The 21,249-nt window shown below is 44.8% G+C and overlaps 1 protein-coding gene across 2 annotated transcripts in view; it reads right to left on the bottom strand.

Moving 5' to 3' along the window:
- The window catches only part of CLTC (clathrin heavy chain), a 723,592-nt gene that overhangs the window by 113,528 nt on the left and 588,815 nt on the right, over window positions 1-21,249 (bottom strand). For both annotated transcript variants that reach the window (XM_069226425.1, XM_069226426.1), the window contains exons 29-30: window positions 9,079-9,249; window positions 8,532-8,753 (exon numbers count right to left, since the gene is read on the bottom strand). In XM_069226425.1, the coding sequence (XP_069082526.1) occupies window positions 8,532-8,753; window positions 9,079-9,249 (393 nt within the window). The remainder of the gene's footprint in view (window positions 1-8,531; window positions 8,754-9,078; window positions 9,250-21,249) is intronic.

Here is a 21,249-nt window from a genome sequence, read left to right as displayed (position 1 = left end):
TCTGCCATCTAGTGTTGGGCTCGGAGTGTTACAAGTTGTTTTTCTTCGAAGAAGTGTTTTTGAGTCATGGGATCGAGTGACTCCGCCTCTTCGGCCCCATTGCACATGGGCATCGACTCAATGTTAGATTGTTTTCACGCAGAGGGTAAGGTAGGAGTGATAGAGTATAAAGAAAAGAGATGTCCATGCTAATGGAATGGTAAATATATATATATAAATATGTACAAATGTGTTAACTTAAACAACTACAGGCTTCCGGGGAGGTGGGAGGGTGCATGCGAATCTGAGCGGAACAGGCCACAAACAGATGTACACTGGGTAAGTGACATTTTCCGTTCAATGGCATGTGTAGCTGCAGATACACATGCTGTGCATAGACTAGAAAGCATTTTGTCCTCCCATAAAAGCGGTGGTTAGCCTGTAGGAGTTGAAGTTGTCTGAAATAATGTTCTGAGTACAGCTTGACCTACTGTGGCTTGTTGTGTTGCTAAAACATCTACACAATAGTGTTTAGTAAATGTATGTGGTGTTGACTAAGTAGCTGCTTTACATATTTCAGCCATTGGTATATTTCCTAAGAAGGCCATGGTAGCACCTTTCTTCCTTGTGGAATGTGCTTTAGGAGCAACTAAGAGTTGTCTTTTAGCTTTAAGGTAACATGTTTGGATGCATTTTACTATCCATCTTGCTAAACCTTGTTTCGAAATGGGGTTACCAGTATGAGGTTTTTGAAAAGCTACAAATCGCTGTTTAGTTTTCCTAAATGGTTTTGTTCTATCTATGTAGTATATTAGAGCTCTTTAAATGTCTAATGTATGTAGAGCTCTTTCTGCTACAGAGGCTGGTTGTGGGAAGAAGACTGGTAGTTCCACTGTTTGATTGATATGAAAAGGTGATACTACTTTAGGAAGAAATTTAGGGTTAGTTCGTAGTACAACTTTATGTTTGTGTACCTGCATGAATGGTTCTTCAAAAATGAAAGTTTGAATTTCACTAACTTCGCAATGATGTAATTGCGACTAGGAAGGCAACTTTCCATGTTAAAAATTGCAGTTGACATGAGAGCATAGGTTTAAATGGTGGGCCCATAAGTTGCGTAAGCAATATGTTTAAATTCCAAGAAGGAACTGGAGGTGTTCTGGGTGGAATGATGCGTTTTGAGCCTTCCATAAAGGCTTTGATAACAGGTACTCTTATATAAAGAGATGTGCACTGTATATTTTCCAAATATGCAGAAATTGCAGTGAGGTGTATTTTTATGGAAGAGAATGCTAAATTAGATTTTTGCAAATTACGCAAATAACATACAATATCTTGTATTGATGCTGAAAGAGGGGCAATTTGTTTAGACTGACAGTAATATACAAACCTTTTCCATTTGTTAGTGCGTCTGGTAGTGGGTTTTCTTGCTTGCTTCCATACATTCAGTTGGTAGTTGTAAATACCCAAATTCTATGATCTCAGGAGCCAAATCGCTAGATTGAGTGTGTTGGGATTTGGGTGCCTGATTTGCCCTTTGTTTTGTGTCAACAGATCTGGTCTGTTTGGGAGCTTGGAGTGTGGTACTACTGGCAGGTCTAGTAGTGTTGTGTACCATGGCTGATGTGCCCACATTGGCACTATGAGTATCAGATAGAGCGTGTTTTGACGCAATTTGCTGACTAGAAATGGAATGAGCGGGAGAGGGGAAAAAGCTAAGAAAATATCCCTGACCAATTCATCCATAAAGCATTGCCCTTGGATAGGGGATGTGGGTATCTGGATGCGAAGGTTTGGCATTTTGCATTTCCGCTGGTGGTGAACAGATCTATGTCTGGTGTTCCCCATTGTTGAAAGTATTTTTGAAGTACTTGAGGGTGAATCTCCCACTCATGTGTCTGTTGATGATTTCTGCTGAGAACATCCGCTAGCTGGTTGTGTATCCCTGGAATGTATTGTGCTACCAGGTGAATTTGATTGTGTATTGCCCATTTCCAATTTTTTTAAGTTAGGACGGAGAATTGGGACGAATGTGTCCCTCCTGGTTTGTTTAGGTAATACATGGTGGTCATGTTGTCTGTTTTGATCAGGACATTCTTGTGAATAAGGAGAGGCTGAAAAGCTTTGAGTGCTAGGAAGACAGCTAATAGCGCTAAGTGATTTATGTGTAGCTGTTTGTGTTATGAATCCCATAGTCCTTGAATGTTGTGATTGTTGAGATTAGCTCCCCAGCCAATCATTGATGCATCTGTTGTAACTATGGTCTGAGGCACAGGGTCTTGAAACGGCTGCCCTTTGTTTAGATTTGTGGAATTCCACCACTGAAGGGACATGTATGTTTGGCGGTCTATCAACACTAGATCTTGAAGTTGACCCTGTGCTTGTGACCATTGTTGTGCAAGGCACTGTTGCAAGGGCCGCATGTTGAGTCTTGCATATGGAACAATTGCAATACATGATGCCACCATACCTAATAGTCTCATGACAAATTTGACAGTGTATTGTTGACCCATCTGTATTTGTGCTAATATATTGTGGAATGCTTGTATTCTCTGCGTATCTGGACTTGCAAGCGCTTTTTGAGTATTTAGCATTGCCCCTAAATACTGTTGTATTTGCGCAGGCTGTAGTTGTGACTTGTGGTAGTTTATTGAGAACCCTAGCGTGTGCAGGGTTTGTATTACACAAAGCGCATGGTTTTGACACTGCGTATGACTGTTTGATTTTATTAGCCAATCGTCTAGATATGTATGTGTTGTCTTCTTAGGTAGGCTGCGACTACCGCTGGGCACTTTGTGAATACCCTTGAAGCTGTTGTTATTCCAAAGGGTAACACTTTGAACTGATAATGCTTTCCTTGAATGACAAACCTGAGATATTTTCTGTGAGCAGGAGGGATGGGTATGTAAAAATACGCATCTTTGAGGTCTAATTTTGCCATGAAATCGGGTTGCTGAAGTAGTGGGATAACATCCTGTAGTGTTACCAGGTGAAAGTGTTCTAACAGAATGTAAAGATTGAGGGTTCTGAGATCTAATATTGGCCTTAAGGTGTCATCCTTTTTGGGAATGAGGAAATACAGTGAGTAAACTTCCGTTCCTACTTGATTTTGTGGCACGTGTTCTATTGCTTGTTTGAGTAATAGAGAGTTGACCTCTTCCTGTAACAGAGTGATACGGTCTGTGGATATCCGGTGTGGTTTTGGTGGAATGTTTGAAGGAGTTCGTATCAATTCTAGGCAATAGCCATTGCAGATAATTGATAATACCCAGTAATGTTTAGCCAATTGTGGAACGTTTGCAGTCTTCCCCCCACAGGGGAGGTGTGAATTGGAAAGGAATGGTACAAGTCCCTGTTTACCTTGTGAGGCTTGTTTTGATGTCTGATATTTTTCCCCTGCCTCTGGGGTACTGGCCTCTATAACCTCTGAAACTACCTTTTTGATATTGAGGTTGGTAGGGTGATTTTGGCTGTAATGTGGACGGCTCTGCACTCTGGGGCCTAAATCCACCTCTAAACTGTGGTTTCCGAAGGGACCCCCTGTATTGTGTGGTGTATAGCGCACCCATGGCCTTTGCGGTGTCTGAGTCTTTATGCAGTTTTTCAATTGCAGTGTCCACCTCTGGCCCGAAAAGTTGGTTTTTATTGAACGGCATATTCAACACCACTTGTTGAATTTCAGGTTTGAACCCGGAGGACCTGAGCCATGCGTGCCTCCTGATTGTTACAGCAGTGTTGACGCTCCTGGCAGCTGTGTCTGCTGAGTCTAGGGCAGACCTAATTTGGTTACTGGAGATGGCTTGCCCTTCCTCTAATATCTGCTGTGCCCTCTTTTGATGTTCCTTGGGGAGAGATGCTGAATTATATCTTTCATCTCATCCCAATATGCCCTATCGTATCTAGCCAACAAAGCCTGTGAGTTGGCTATTCTCCATTGGTTAGCTGCCTGGGATGCCACTCTCTTCCCTGCAGCATCAAATTTTCTAATCTCTTTGTCTGGTGGAGGTGCATCACCTGACGACTGGAAATTTGCCCTCTTCCTAGCAGCGCTTACTACTACTGAGTCTGGAGGGGGTTGCTGAGTTATATACACAGGATCAGAGGGAGGTGGCTTGTATTTCTTCTATACCCTGGGAGTTATTATTCTTGCTTTGACAGGCTCGCAAACAATTTGATCAGCATATTGTAGCATGCCTGGGAGCATAGGGAGCGACTGGTATGTTGTGTGCATGGAGGAGAGTGTATTAAATAAAAAATCGTCCTCCAACTGTTCGGTATGCATGGTGACACTATAGTATGCTGCAGCCCTAGCTAGTACTTGATTATACCCTGTACTATCTTCATGGGGTGAAGGCTTTGAGGGGTAGCAGTCTGGGTCGTTATCGGGAATGGGATCTGGATCATAAAGATCCCATGGATCTATATTGTCGTGCTGTGAATCAAATGAATCTGACGGTGATTGCATAGGTGTAGGGCTGGTAGGAGGAGAGATGTGGAGAGAGAGGAGGAGACTGAGAACGAGAAAATTGAGGAGGTGGAGGTCTCTCCTTTGTTCTTGGCACTTTAGCTGGAGGCTGTGCAGTGTCCAATTCCTCCTGAAAGGCTAATTTGCTCTATAGTTTTGGAGGAGGTGCAGTTAAAATTCTGCCAGTTTCTTTGTGGATATGAATCCTGGCTTGCCTTTCATCCATTTGTTCTATGATAGGCTGCTGTGAGTCCTCCTCAGTAGATTTCTGGCTTTCTTTAAGTGCTTTTGAGAGTCCATGCTCCTCAGCGTAAGCTAGTTTTTTTCGTCTCCAAAACTGGCTTTTTCGGGATCGAAAAAGATGGAGTCGAAGATGGTCTCAGTTCTGAAACTCGGAAGAGCGGTGTATGCTAGGTTCAGAAACGGAGCTTCGACTCGAGTCTGATGGCTTCGGAGGAGTGGCCTTTTTCGGTGCCGAACTTGTGGGTTGGTCACCGAAAGTCTTTTTTCGGGTTGAGCCATGGCCTTCAGACAGTGGCGTCCCCAAGGCCTTATGTTTCGGCTTGGGGGGTACAGGGGCAGGCGTATTCACGTGCTGTCCTGCCGTGACCGGTCTGTCCTCCTCAGATTCCTGCTCAGAGTCCGATCCTCGAACGGAGACAGCAGTCTGCATGATCTCTTCCTCTTCGACGTCGAGATGTTTGGTGCTTTTGGATGCCATCTCAAGACTCCGTGCTCTTGTGTCTCGGAGCATCTTCTTGGACCAGAAGGATCTGCAGGCCTTGCAATTTTCTTCCCAATGGTCAGGGGAAAGACACAGATTACAGACGAGGTGTTGGTCTGTATAAGGGAATTTAGCGTGGCACCGAGGACAGAATCGGAATGGAGTCCGGTGCATGAGGCTTCCACGCGGTCGGCCCGACGGGCCCAAGTTGGGCCCAGGCGCCCCAAAGGGTGAGTAAAGATGTTTGATCCGACGGTGCCGAAGTGTCAATAGAAGGTGTAACGTGATCTAAACAATACCGATGAGAAATAAAGAGTTTCAGTTTTCCGAATCGAACTATCAGAGCGAAAGGAAACATGCCCGAACCCGATGGCAGAAAGAAAACAATCTAACATGGAGTCGATGGCCATGCGCAATGTAGCCGAAGAGGAGGAGTCACTCGATCCCGTGACTCAAACACTTCTTCGAAGAAACACAACTTGTAACACTTCGAGCCCAACACTAGATGGCAGACGTATGCACAGCATGTGTATCTGCAGCTACACATGCCATCAAAAATAAATATATATATATACACACACACACACACACACACACACACAGACACACATTTCTAATCAAAATGCCCATTACTATTAACCACCAGAGTAAAGAAGACCATCTTGACTTCTCAAAAAAGCACAACTCTGACGGACAGCCCTCATGCTGGGCAAGTAAATAACATCTACTAAAGATTGCTGCCAAAGACCTGAAAGATGCTGCCCCAAGACCGAATGGGATTCCAGCAACTATTTTTAAAGAACAAAACCTACTTTTTGGCAGGAAGAATTGACCTGGGCCTTAGAAAGCTGCTCTGTCAGCTACAATACCAACATCTTAGCAAGGGTCTTAAATTCAACCTAGCCACAAAAAAGGAAACCAACGCTATTTATCAAATTATAGACTCCTATAGACTCCTATTCATTTTGGACGTAGAGGCAAAATATTTTGTTTTCTTAATTTTGGAAGATCTTCACAAATGGAGATCAAATTCTAACTTAATACACTGGTTTCAGATAGGGTTCATGGAAATACATTGTAATAGACTACTCTCTCTTGCCCTACAAAGAGAATGTTTTAATTTGCCCATGCCTAAATTTCAAACCTCTTCATGCTGCAAATTTTAAATGATTGCTATACGCTAGACTGATGATATGGAAAGATAGAGACCATAGTTATCTTTTTACAATTCTCAATCATTTGGGGATGCTATTTTTTTTTTTTAAATACTTCTTAGTAGAACAGGCATCATTTACGTTCATTGTGTCTAGCTTTGTCATAAGGTAAAGGCCTGCCCCCATGCTGAGTTTGGTCTGATAAAATACCTAAAACAGAATACTTCTATCTTCTGTATATTTATTGCGTATTCAAGTTTAAATCTGGAAATTCTAAATGCACCAATGTTGAAAGTCCAAGATAAAAACCAACATGGCTTTATTTATTGTGTTGTTTTAAATTAACCCTACAATAAAGGGTATTCATTCACTGGTAGCTTATTCCCTCCCCTCTAGCCAAAGCTACTGCACTGGTGAGAGGTGATCAGCAGATCTACTTCAAAGTGTTGTCCCTATTAATGCTTTACTATCATTACAATTCGTAGCTGCCTGTTAACAGGTCTCATGATACCTTTTTTTTTTTTTGCAGACTTGGGAGAGGCCGAGTCCAAATTGTGTTGAAGCATATTTCGGAAGGAGTGTTTTTTTATGCGATTCTCTGGCTGCACCCGCGTGAGCTAGCTTTGTGAGTAGTTGGGAAAGAGCACAAAGTCTAAGAAGGGATTAGAGTTGCCATTTTGGGAAACTGTTGAGGATTGTATTTACAGTGAGGCACTTTTTGTGAGACAGGAAGTGGTTTCAGAGTAATAACATTTAGGCAGAGAATGGGCAGGCCTTTTAGCTGAGATATGGGACATTTGCCAATCACAGTCGAATACAAGCTTTAGAAACTGTTGAAACTGCACTTCTGAGGGTTATGGGACAGAGTAAAGTGGAACACAAGAAAAAAAAAGTCAACTAACTGAAATAATTCTCATTTACCTGGTAATGGGGGGCTTATGGTAAGGGAAAGATGCCTCTAGATTTGCTTTCAACAGCTAGACATTAAAGTTGCTCCAAAGGCTAGGTAAGCTGGCCTCTCCCTGAACCACAGTAAAAAAGCAGTCAAGGTTGTGACTAAGAGCAGGCCTACTGTTTGGATTTCACTGGTAAACTGAATGAATGCCTAAGTACACAAGACCAGACAAAACTGGGTTTGCCTGGAAGAAATCAGCAATTAAGTAGCATGAATATTGTCTGTGGACCCATTTAACCACTTGAATCTGTCTGTGGGTTAGAGTTCAAGAATACTTTCATAAATGTTTGCAAACTTTAGGGCATCAGGGAACAAGTCATACATCTTTCCGTATAGTTGTGGAGTTTTCCTGCAGCAAAAAACAGCAGCCTAGCTTGAAAGATCTGGACATTTTGCCACATTTGCTACTATGAGCTGAGAAACTCTTGAGGGACAAAATAATTTCTAAAAATGAATTTCTTTAAAACATTCCCTAGTGGCAACACTTTACTTCAGTGCCAAAGAATCAATGTATTGCTGCACCTTCTGGGCCATCACAGCAATCTAAATGTTCTGTTTATGTTTTTTAAAGATTGCCTTTAGATTCAAAGATAATTCATTTATTTTGGATATCAACATCATAGTTAATTAATTTGTGCCATAGTGATCATTACACATTTCTTTCCATAATACTGCCTTGAAGATCTTTAACTTGTTTACTGATCAACTATAATGTTATTTTGGTGTTGCTTTATCACATGCAGTTTCATGATGAAGAGCTTGCTGCCTGTACCAACCTACCAAGGATAAGCTAGGGATTCCTTACAGAAATCGGTTAACTAATAAGGAGCTCAACTGAATTTGTGAGAACAGAGCACAAGCTTAAACCATGAATACAGCCTCTCCTCCAACCACAATGTTCACGAATTGTTTCCTAGACAATTTGGTTCCACTGAAAAACATCAATTTAGTGGGCACATTTTATAGGAACAAGGCCAGTGTCCTAGTGCACTATGCATTGAAACAAACACTGCTGGAAAAGCCTTCAAATTCATTATTTGAGTTATAGATTGTGGATGGCATATCCCCCTAAGCGAAACTAGAGTGCAGTGGTGGGCAATGAGATGAGAATATGAAAAACTGAAAATGTAAACAAAACAAATAACATGCTACAACAATTAAATACTTCATTCAGCCACTTTCCAATAAAAAGATGTTTAAAGCATGCCCAAGCAAATACTACTTAATCTTCAGAATATTATACGAAAGACTTACCTTGGACAAGTACTCTCTCATAACCTGAATGAAATAGGGCATTGCAAAGTCCATGATATTGTGCCTCCATGCAGTTTCCAAGACAACATCAGGTCGGAGAAGATCGTAACACGTAAAGAGACATGCTGCAAAACATTCTCTCTTCTCTTCCAGCAAAAACCATTGTAGTAGTTCCTCTGCGAGTTCGGTGTCCTTCGACTCAGATGCGTATTGCATAGCATCCTGTAAAAGGATAATTACATTATACACATTCTCAAGAACAAATATACCACACAAGTTGGCACATTCTTGGGGATGGTACAGCTTGAACTCTAGTGCCCAGAACACCTATTTTAAAGCAATAATTATTCAGCAAGAAATGCCCTTTTAGAAACTCCACTCTTTGGGGGAATAACCTGAACAGTGAATCCTTCCAAAACCTAGACCTATCAGTAAATAAATGGTCTATATCCAAACACATAATTCTCCAGGCACTGGTTTGGACAACCATTCTGTATCTCTGGATCACAACTGCTACAAATCACAAAAACGATGTGTCAAAGTTTACCTTATATAGTCGATCTTTCTTACAGAGTTCCACACTCTGTTTCCAGCGATTGTTGCCTTTGAAAAGGTATGCTGCAATTCTTCGAAATTCAATCAATTCATGTTTCTCCAAACGTTGAGCCAGGGAGATGTTGTCAAAGTTATCATACGCATCTATGGATGTGCGAAGAGCCTTTTAAAGAAGAGAAAACTATCACAAACTGAACAAGATATTGCAAACAAAGAGCAAATAAGATATGGAGAATTTGCACAACACTGTACTAAGATACTTGGTTAAATATATAAATGATTTTACTAACAAAGTAAGCTGTCAAGTCTACAAAAGTCACTTTAAGCTCAACAACCAAGGCATAGGTGGTTGACAGTGTGAGAGAAATAAAGGTATTATTAGCTTTTTATGGTTTAAATCTCTTCAGTGGTATTTTAGCCATATACCCACCTCCAACATGTGGCATTACAAAAGAAGGATAAAGAAAAGAAAAGTGGCAGATTGTCTTAGTAAAAAGTGGTATAAGGAGGGTGCACCGAGGGGGCCTGGCCAAAATTATAGCCACTAGAATAGGAGATTTGATAGTAAGTGAAGTGGGGAGTTAAGTAGCAGCTTAAAAGGCACGCACAAAAGGAAGGTAAGGACCAGGCTAATATTGGACTGGGGCATGAAGAATGGCTTTGGGGAGGAGCATGCTTTGGAGTCCTTTCAGGAATCTAGTCACAACAGGTGACTTTAATGAGGAATGCCAAAACGGCAGACAGATAACCTTTAAAAGTGCTCAGGACAGAACCTAGCTGAGCCAGAGAAAGACCAAATAGGTGAACTTGAAATAAAGGTGCAGTGGCTGGGGTTCAGTCAATGTTTCTGGATGCACACCATGTCAAAAATTTGTCCCAAAATCTGGCATATACAGTCTTGGTGGAAAGACACCTGGCTTCCAGAATAACATCACAGAATTTTGAAGGGGTGCTCACTCTACATGCATGGAGGTGGAGGGTGTGCAGCTTCCGGTGCAAAACACTCTCCTGTTGCTGTGACAGAAGATCCTCCAGAAGGGGCAGCTTGATCAGGTTACCAAACTCTATCTAGGGCCAGAAGAATGACTTGAGTGCAGTTGTTCCTGATCTTCTTCAGAACTCTGAGTAGGAGTGGTACTGGCAGAAAGGCGTACAGGAAGCTAGAGTTCTACTTGAGACAAAATGTTTCTCCCAACGAGAACCACCTTGGAACTCCAGCACAAAAAACAGCTGACATTGCGGGTTATTGAAGGGGGTGAACAGAACTAACAGTCTTTCCCGCTCTCGAAAGAGATCTTGCATGACCTCTGGATGGAGATGACACTCATGCTCCACTAGGAATCAAAAGCGGAGTTAATCAGCCCTGGCGTTCAGAGAGCCCGTCAGGCGTTGAACCACCAGGGAAATGCCCTGATGTTACAACTATGTCCAGAGGTGCAGAGCCACTTGACAAAGGGTTCACAACCCTACCCTGCCCTGTTCATTGTAGTACCACATGGCCGCACTAGCCTTCCCTTGATCGAAGGAAGAATGCCAACCAGATTGCCCAGAGCTCCAGATGGTTGAGGTAAAGCTCAGACTCAGCCAGAAACCCTAGTCCTGTGATCTCCACCTCTCCCAGATGGAATGGCACAGCCCAGGAGTGACACATCTGTCACTTCCGTCAGCTCTGGTTGGAGAAAGGAGCAGGGTCTGCCACTCACCCATTTGCTGTTTGTCAGCCACCAGTTCAGGTCTGTGTCACAAGAAGGATGCAGGAGGTCACGAGACTCAACAGCCTCAGAGTCAGTCTTGCCGAAATACAGGATAGAGGTTGAAGCATCAGAATCATAGCTTAAATATCCTGGACTCGCTGTTCAGGAGGATAGGCCAAAAAAAGCACTGTGTTCAAAACGGCCCAGATGAAAGGGAGTGCCTGAGAGGTAGTCAGGTGTGACTTCTGCATGCTGATAGTGAATCCTAGCGAATGCAAGAGCTCCGCTATAATCTAGAGGTGGGACTGCCTGAGCGCAAGCCGCCTTCAACAGCCAATTGTCGAGGAAGAGGATGACTGGAACCCCTGACTGCCACAGATGTGCTGCAACCACTGCCATGGCTTTCACAAACACCCTATGGGTGGTGGTGAGGCCAAGGGGGAGCACACCAAACAAAGTGCTCTTGCCCCACTGTGAACTACAGGTAGAGCTTATGTGGGGATGTGAAAATATACATCCTGCAGGTCAAAAAGCACCATCAAGTCTTCAGGGCAGATAGGACCAAGTTCGGGTGAGCATTTTTTACTTCTTTTTTCAGGAAGAAGTTGAGAAGGCACAAGTCTAGGATATGATGAAGTCATCCATCCTTTTTGAGCATCAGAAAGTAGCAAGTACAGCAACCACAATCCACTTCTGATGCCGGCACCCTCTCAATGGCTCCTTAAACTAAAACTTCCTGATGGAGCAAGGAGAGATGGTCCTCTGTCAGCCAGTTGTAAGTGGGTGGCATGGTTGGAGGGGTTTCTAGAAAGTGGATGGAACATCCCCGCTGGACAATTAGCAAACCCCACTTGTCTGACATTACAGACTTCCATACTGAAGCAGATAATGGCAAATCCTGCCCCCACTTGGTGGGTGTGCTTGCATAAGGGCAAACTAAAGGAGTTCGGAAGCTGCAGCTGGGGGGGTGGTGGACTGACCCTTGTCTTCGGCTGGTGGTCCCACATGATCTGTGTGAACTGCATTAATGGCCAAGATAAGGCTGAGAAGCCTGTTGGCGACTGGGCAGGAAAGGAAGTGGTTGGTAGTCCTTTACATAGCCATGTAAGGAGCAAAAAGACGACCGGGGTTGGCAAAGGGCCATGCATGGGCTGAAGGACATGGCCACGGCTCTGCTATCATTAAAGTGCTCCAGTGCAGAGTCTGGTTTCTCTTCAAAGAGGTGAGAGCTGTCAAAGGGCATGTCTATGAGCAAAGCTTGGACATTCCCTAAGAAGCCAGTGGGTCTCAGCCAGACGTGGTGTCTCAGTGCCATTTACAATGAAATCGCTCTGCCCAGCTAGTTGGTCATGTCAAGCCTACAACAGATGGTGAACTTTGCTGCATCTCACCCATCAGCAACTGCTTGAGAGGGTATGGCTTGGACCGCTTCTGAGACTACAGGCAGCACTTGGGCATCCGAATCCGACACAGTGTGTTGGTATTGGCCCAAAAGGCACACATTGTTCACAGACCTCAGTACTAGGCTGGCGGCTGAGAAAATCCTCTTACTGAAAGTATCCATCTTTTTGGATCCCCTATCCGGTGGAGCGGTAAGGAACATATAGGGATTGGTCCTTGAAGTGGAGGCTTGGACCACCAAGCTCTCCCCGGTTGGGGTGCTGGGTGAGGAAACCGGGGTGCGCAGGAGATGGGCAATGGCAACAACCAATGGTCATGTACACAGGAGCACTGGACAGGGCTTTGACTAGGTCTCGGGTAGAACATCTGTAAGGGCTTTATTGAACAGGAGTAGGGGCTCAGAAGGGGCAACTCTCAGCTGAAGCACCTCAGTTATGATGTTCGTCTTGACTGCCACTGTGGATAACAAAAGGTCTAATACCTCAGCTGCCCTCCGCACTACCATCATGAATGAGGCACCCTCTTCCATGGCCAGGGTAGAGGGATAGACCAGGCCAGGTGAGGTGTCCAAATCACTGGCATCCGCCTGTTCCTCATACTAGTTGTCCTCTGTGTCACCAAGGGGGTGATGGTATAAGGGACTTCTGAGCCCTCCCAATTGTCACCCTATCCAGGCCTTTCAAAGGAAAAAGGGACTGGCTTTGGCTCAGAAGGTGTGATACCAATCAGCACTGGATCTGTGTCAGTGTCGGGCACACTGATCGAGAACCCCATTTCTGTCAGGAGGTTGGCTGACATCTGGAGACAGTCTGCGATTGCCTCTGGCAAGCCCACCTTCAACAGCCAGTCATCAAGGTAGGGGGAAAACTGGTATTTCCAACCTCTGAAGATGGCAGTTAATGTCTGAGAGTGCAGGATGGGCACATAAAAGTACACATCCTGCGACACCAAAGCTAGCATTCGCTCTTCCGCATTCAGGGCAGACAGAACTTGGGCCAGCATAAGCATTTTGAATTTGTCCTTCCATCGGAAGGCATTTATTGTGAAGATCTGAACTAGGCGAAGGCCTTGGTCACTCTTAACACAAGGAAACAGAAGGAGTAACAATCCGTCCCCACCTCCGAAGTCAACAAACTCTCAATTACTCCTTTGGTTAAGAGAGGCTGCACCTCTTGCAGCAAGATGGACAGCTGCACCTCAAAGCCACCCTGATGTGGGAGGAAGATGCGGTGGGTCAAAAAAATAAATAAATAAATAAATACTTTAAAAAAAAAAAACAACTGGAGGGCATAACCCTGCTGGATGATTTGGGGGTCCCATTTGTCAACTGTGACAGAATGGTACTGGCAAGGAAGTCTTTGATCATGTCTCCCTCAGGGTGGTCATGGGCCATCAATGGCAAACTCGAGCAGACTGGGGGCTGAAGGTGCAGGTGAAGGTGAAGGGGGCTGAGAAAAACATTGGCCCTAGTGATCTGCTTAGTCTTCTTGATCCCTTATCCATGAAAGGACTAGAGTGACTGGTGCAGAAGTGGCAGGACCTGACCATATCTATGTGCCAACTGCCTACAATATCGTCAAAAGGGTTTAAACAAATGAGGGAAATGTCTGACAGAGTTGGAATGGCCCAAGGTGGCATGGCGCTTCTTTCCGTAAAGCATTCGTGGGCAGAATCAGTCCTTTCATCAAAAAGGCAGGACCTATCAAAGGCACATCCATAAGCAATTCTCACACCCCTAGAAAAGCCTGTGGCTTGCATCCAAACATGGCAACAGAGCACCAGGCCAGCCCAAATTCCCTATTTGGCTGCATCCTGGCAGAACTGAAAGGTTTGAGTCAAGGAGTCCTTGAACTTCTCTATGACTGATGGCAATATCTTGTTGGCCACGTCCCAGGGGGTGTGCACTTAACTGCCTAATAGGAACACAGCACTGGCTGATCTCAGTGCGAAACTGACTGAAGAGAACATTCACTTCCAGAGTGCCTCATTCCTTTTTAAATCCCTGTTTGGCAGACTGGTGAGTAATTCATTATAATTCACTTTGCTGGTGGAACTCTGGACCACCAAACTCTTAAGTAGGATGCTGCATACAAAGGTCTGGGTTGCCAGATGCCAGTTTATGATATTTGACCACCCTTCTCTTCACTGTTAGTCCAGAGCGAGGCTTAGCCCGAGTGCCCACAAAGGTGTCAGTGAAGGTTTCATTAAATTGAAGTAAGGGCTCCAATGAGGCTAGTCCATGGTGCATTGTTTAATTTGTAAAAGAATAACAGCCAAGACCCACAGATTTGTTCAGAGGCTCTCTGTTGGTGCTATTTAAGGTCAGGGTATAGGATGGCATGCCTGCGTTGTTTTGATTTCACCTCATGCTGCTTTAATCCGACCTCAGATGCTATTTTCCTGCCTTTCCATTCCTGCTCCTTCACCCTTTTGTATTGTACAGCGGGTTACTCAGGCGGAAGCAATCACTCAGACTGTACCACCAACTTTTCAATCAATACAAACGCAAATAGCATCCATGCAAGAGGAACTCGATGTCCTTCACCGCAGAGCTGAAGATGCGGAAGGCAGCTCGAGACAAAACAACATCCGTTTCATTGGATTTCCTGAGCGCTCTGAACTACCTAATGCAGAATTGTTTCTGGAAAAATGGCTCAGATCCACGGTGCTCCATGAAGACTTCCCACCTCTGTTCTCCATCGAGATGGCCCACCGAATACCCCTCCACGCCCTCTCATAGCTCGCCTCCTGAATTTCTGCGATCGGGACTTGATCCTACAATTATTCCGCACCAAAGGGCCTTGGCACTTCGAAGACACATCAATAGCGGCATATCCAGATTACACAATGGAAGTGCAACGGAAAAGGGGGTCATTCATGGCGGTTAAACAACGATTCCACGCTCTACAAACCAAATATGTTCTTCTTTATCCAGCAAAACTTAAGATCATAGACCAAGAGACAACGCATATTTTCCAATCACCCGAAGACGTATGGACCTTGCTTCACGGCAAGGGCATGCTGGTGGCACCGGAGGAGGAGAACAAGGCGGACGCATGGATCACCCCGAAGCTGAGACGACGTCGCAGAAAACCAGCTAGCTCCTGCCCAAACCAGGAATAGGTGGAGGCGGAACATGATCGAGCAGTAGCGGCAGCCACACGCTGCTGTAAGAACCCCTTCAACACTCTTTGCTCGGAGCACGCACAAACATCAGGATCGGACACTGGTTCTGAGATCTCGGAGACTGGCAGCAATAAAGCCTCACATATTACACCTGGCTCAGTGGATGACATTATTTGACAGTCAATAACAAGCTATGCGAATATTGTACTTTACCGCCATCTATATATCTCACCGTAGAACACCTGGACATCCTCGTGAACACTACTTAACTTGATCCTTTCTCCTTTGTTGCATCAACCATCAAGGGCCCCGTACCAGTGTATATTTTCACTAAAACTCGTCACTAACCCACCATGATGTTCCTTTGGATGCGTTGTTCATTGAGACACAGAGACACTTGTTATTTGTTACTGGTTAGCGCACATTGGCTTTCTACGGACACAGCGCCTCCAGCGTCTGCGTTGCCGGGGGAACGGGACTCCCCTTCCGGCTTTTCCTCTTCCTTGGTGGGCATAAAGAGACACGCCCCCCGCGGGACGCGGCTTGCTACGGACCCATCGCATCCAGCTCCAGCGTCTGCGTTGCCGGGGGAACGGGACTCCCCTTCCGGCTTTTCCTCTTCCTTGGCGGGCATAAAGAGACGCGCCCCCGCGGGACGTGGCTTTCTACGGACCCAGCGCCTCCAGCGTCTGCGTTGCCGGGGGAATGGGACTCCCCTTCCGGCTTTTTCTCTTCCTTGGAGGGCATAAAGAGAAGCGCCCCCCGCGGGACGCGGCTTTCTACGGACCCAGCGCCTCCAGCTCCAGCGTCTGCGTTGCCGGGGGAACGGAACTCCCCTTCCGGCTTTTCCTCTTCCTTGGAGGGCATAAAGAGACGCGCCCCGCGGGACGCGGCTTTCTACGGACCCAGCACCTCCAGCTCTGGCGTTTGCGTTGCCGGGGGAACGGGACTCCCCTTCTGACTTTTCCTCCTCTTTGGCGGGCATAAAGAGACACGCCCGGGCCAAGACGGGCCCGTCTTCGCCCGACTGAGGCCGGGACGGGACCAGTCCCTTTAAAGGAAGTTTCCAACCTCACCCCAAGTAAGACTACTATCCTATCTCTTATTTTTGGCTACCACTGTTAATTAATAAAATCATGGGGAAAAGGAAAGCCGTTGATCTGCCGGCACCACTGGATGACATTAAAAACCAGAAAAAGCGTCCCAGGAAACTAGCCAATAAGACAGCACGAGGCGGCCCGAAATCACTCGACGAGATAGATCTATTATTTGAGGAGGTGGAGCCCATTCTCAATAGCGAATTAGTTACCCATGAAACTCTGCCCCTAAAGAAGCCTCTGCCCCAACCTAAAAGGATCCAAGAGTTCTTTAATAAGAGAAAGAAGGGCCAAACTGTTGACTCTGGAAAATTGATCAATGGAGCAGAAAAACTGACTATTACTACTCCCCCTACTCAACAGGGAATTGTGGCCTATAGTAGTACCACTCATTTTTCACCCACCCAGGAGACACCTCACGCAGAGGAAATAGAACACATACCCTTCCCACTGAGCCCTGAGATAAGGCTGGTCCCTAACCTCCCGTGTAGAAATCGCTTTGAGCTCTTGACTGAGGAGGGCGATCTGATTGGGGCCCATGATCATCTCACAGCCGAGCCAGTCATCGAGGCTGCTATCTGACCTCTTATCAACACTACTCGTTTTGAACCGGCTGCTAGCGAAGTCAACTTGCCTCTAATTCTTCAAAGAGTAGATGAAGTTAGGAATTTGGTACTGCAGCTAACCAAATTCCTCCAGGGGAAAATGGCACAATTATCGAGATGCAAATGTCAAGTGTCAGAGGCAGCCGGGGAAGGAGGAACCCTGGCGGCCAAACTAATTCCATCCAACACTAATGCACATGGGGGACCAACCAACTATTCCCGAAGTACTGGACCTCATATGGGTGCCGCAGAGGTTAATCTAATCCCCCATATAGTCAGACCTAAAAGTAAGCAACTAGGATGCAATAGTACCTTCTTTGAGGGAACTACTGCGGCGAATGGTGTTGATGTTACCGGTCGCCCCCTTGCCCCATTGAATAGCCATCTACCCAAGAGGAACAATATCACTACCAATATTTTAGGTACGATGGATTGTACTCCCCCTAATACCAATAGGCTGCCCACCTCCCCCCCTGATTAATGATCCAATCTGTATCATCCCCTCCCAAGGAGTTCGTAGCACCTTAGACATGCCTTTAAAAAGTACAGGCCCTAGGCACGGAGGCAACATTCTCTTTTTAACTAATGTCCCAAAGTTGCCACCAAGGTCTGTTGAGGACCAAGAGTCTCGGATTAATAAGGTTACCCACTGGCTACGTTATCGACAGGAATGCCTTTCAGTTATACGTTCGGACATCTTAAAAACCAAAAGATGGAGTCCCTCTGGGTCAAACTTCGATGTAATCTCAATTGAGTTTTTGGATAAAACCACGGCAGACCAACTAATTGACTGTTGTACGCATGCACCAGCACAAGGGGCAAAAAAGAGGATTATGTTAGTCTCCAAAGCAGGCCCCTGTGTCTGGTCATATTGCCCATACCAATAGGAGGTATCCCCTGGAGCAAGGTGAATTTACGCACCATGGTTCTGTATGACTGTCTTCTGCCCAGAAAGCTCTTACCAGGGACTACCTAGAGGAATCCCAAACGAATAGCCCTGATGAGATTATTACTAATGAGTAGAACCTCGAGGATGCTTCTCCCACAACCTATGGTATTGAAACAAACACTATTGGCCTATCCATAATGACTTGGAATCTAGCTGGCCTTGCTAGGAAACTGGACGATATAGACTGGGTCACTTATATAAAGACCCAAAACGTGTGTCTCTTTCAAGAAACCTGGGTTGAGGGTTGAACTAGTATAGATAGGTTCCTTTCTTTTAATATCCCTGCACAGCCATCAGAGAAAGCAACAGGACGTGCAAAAGGGGGACTTTTAATTCTTTTAAACTCAAAACTTCAATGTGATTATAAGGTTTTAAAATTTTATTGTGTTGATTTGATGGGTTTACAAATTTCCTTCCAACAGAATTTTAATGTAATTTTTATTAATGTATATGCTCGATCGGTTTCTCGAGGATCAGAATCACACATTTTAACTCTACTCTCTGATTTCCTAGATACTATACAAAACAACTCTTATTTAATTATAGCTGGGGATGTAAATTGTACTTTTGAACCCTCTGTGCTTTTTAGTGACTTAACCGTGGAGGAGGACGAACTATGGGGGATTGCACAATTGAATAGTGACATCCCTTGCCCACGTTCTCGAGTTCCAGTCCAGTTAGCCTCACTATGCTTAAAGTTTGGCCTTAGGGCCTGTAATGGTCGTACTCCTTCTGATTTAAACCTTGCACCTACATTCCAACGAGGTTCTCTGACTAGTGTTATCGATTATTTCCTAGTGGATGTGCGACTTTGGCCCTTATTGAGAGACATGAGGGTGGATTCCAGGTGTGAGAGCGACCACTACCCCCTGTTACTCACCCTCTCTGGGAATATTTTTGGTAGAACCTTGAACACGAAATTCACAATGGTCCCTTCCCCTATTTTGAACAATGCTTATACGAAGGTTGGGTGGCCAAAAGTGTTGTTGAATCCCTATTTGTTATGCAAGATCTACCAAATGTTTATTGATAATTTGTCCGCCTATGAAGACCATGATCCTAAGGCTATTCCAATTCTCGGCATTCATGAAAACATGACTGTCAAACTCCAAAGTATTTTTTACAAAAAGGTTATGGTAAGACCGCAATGTGGGGTTTCGACTAATAATAGATGGTTCAACGATTCATGTACGAGGGCCAAGTCCGGGCTAAAAAAGGCTATTAAGGATGGGACCCCGGGGGCGATCCAACAAGCTAGATGTATAAGAAGACTATCTTACAATCTAAGAAATCCTGGGAAGATTCTATTTGGCAGGAGTTGTTGGATGCCACGAAAACTAATAATAACATGCTGTTCTGGGAACTGTTGACTAAACGTGAGAAAGGAGGCAGGTCTAGCCTAAGGAACCATATCCAACCTGAAAGTTGGGTGGAGCACTCCTCTTTCCTTTACGAGAAAACTACCATTCCTGGGGCTCCTGATAGTGACGTGGGACTAGATCCCCTCACTTCGTCAAATGCTAAGCTTGTTATCTCTTCTTTAGACAGGAGTCTATATGACCCCAAGGATCACATTTGTTTTACCCTAGAAGAAACTGCCGATGCTATCAACTCCTTGAAACCTGGTAAAGCCCCAGGACCAGACAAAATCCCAGGCGATCTTTATAGATCAGAGCCATCTATATGGACCTGGTATATCAACTTACTGTCGAATAAAATCACAGAAGGAGGACAGATCCCTGGGACATGGAAGGGTGCCGAAATCATCCCCATCTACAAAAAGGGTAACGCAAATCTCCCAACCAACTATAGACCGATTAGTCTAATTGATAACATGCAAAAAATCTTTGCCAAACAGCTCTTAGATAGACTATCGAGTTGGGTCATGGAACATCAGATTCTGTCTCCGCTCCAGGCCGGGTTCCGGCCTAGAATAAGTACGGTAGATCAGGCTTTTAGGTTGGCAGTGCTACATTGGAAATATGTAGTCTTGGCAAAGCAAACCTTATATGTTACCTTTGTTGATTTGCGATCTGCTTTTGATTTGGTCCCAAGAGAAAAGCTGTGGGAAGTGCTATACAAAATAGGGATACCAGCTAATATAACTCACTTATTGAAACGCATGCATGAAGACACATACGCGCAAGTGAGATGGGGCAACCAAGGTGAGTTGACTAATAAATTCCCCATTAAAAGGGGTGTCCGACAGGGTTGTGTGCTAGCACCACTCCTGTTCTCCCTATTTATTAACGAGGTGGTGCAAGAATTAAGGGCATGTCAGAATGATGCTCCTACCTTAGACAACCAGAAAATTCCTATTCTTTTTGCAGATGACTCCCTACTCATCTCAAAAACCCCTATGGGCCTACAAATTCTTGTGGACAAATTTAATCTATTTTGTTGGAACTCTGGTCTAGAGTTGAACTTGAAGAAAACTAAATTGATGGTGTTTCGCTCTGGTTTTCGGAAGAAATGTACTATAAGATTAGATGGTGTTACCTTGGATCAGATTAGTTCCATTGATTACTTGGGTGTAAGGCTTACAGATTCACTCCATTAGGAAGAACAGGTTAGCAAGAGTGCTGGGCCCTTGCAACATCGGGCAGCATCCATACTGCGCCTCTATAGGAGCACGATGGCCAAAGCTGTATCCCCAGCAATTAAGATCTATGTGGCCAAGGCGCAGGGAGCTGCTGCCTATGGTGCAGAGATCTGGGGCATCTCTGATAGTAGTAGAATAAACAAAATTGAGAATAGCTTTGCAAGGGCCATATGTGCGTGCCCTACTAGCACCCCATTAATCCCCTTGTTTCTAGATTTAGGACTAAAACAAATGGCCGACCTAATTACTTTACGACCTCTGTTGTATTGGGTGAGGCTATGGATAGTCCCTGAATTGGTCGTATGTAAGACTTCACTTCTAGAATTGCTAAAATTTTCAAATTCTACCTCCACCCCATGGATTAAACATGTATCTAGTTGGTTTCGTACATTGGGATTGGGAGACTTATGGGAGAATCCTCACCAACTTGAGAAATCCCATGTAAAAGTATTGAAGGGTGTTTACTGGTCCTATATACGGAACAATTATAATTTCTCACAAATCCCATGGCCGTCTAACTAATCTTTTTATTGATTTTAAATAGTACCCAGAGTTCGAATCATACCTAGACATAATACCTGACTTACTAGGTAAAGGACTGTATGCCAGATTCCGTTTTGGGACATTACCATTGAAGACCCTGACGAGCAGATGGGGATCCAATACCACTTCTGAAATTTGCCCTGTGT

Source organism: Pleurodeles waltl, chromosome 3_1 (assembly GCF_031143425.1).
Source record: "Pleurodeles waltl isolate 20211129_DDA chromosome 3_1, aPleWal1.hap1.20221129, whole genome shotgun sequence".
Taxonomy (NCBI): Eukaryota; Metazoa; Chordata; class Amphibia; order Caudata; family Salamandridae; genus Pleurodeles; species Pleurodeles waltl.
This window is presented reverse-complemented; position numbering and strand designations above follow the sequence as displayed.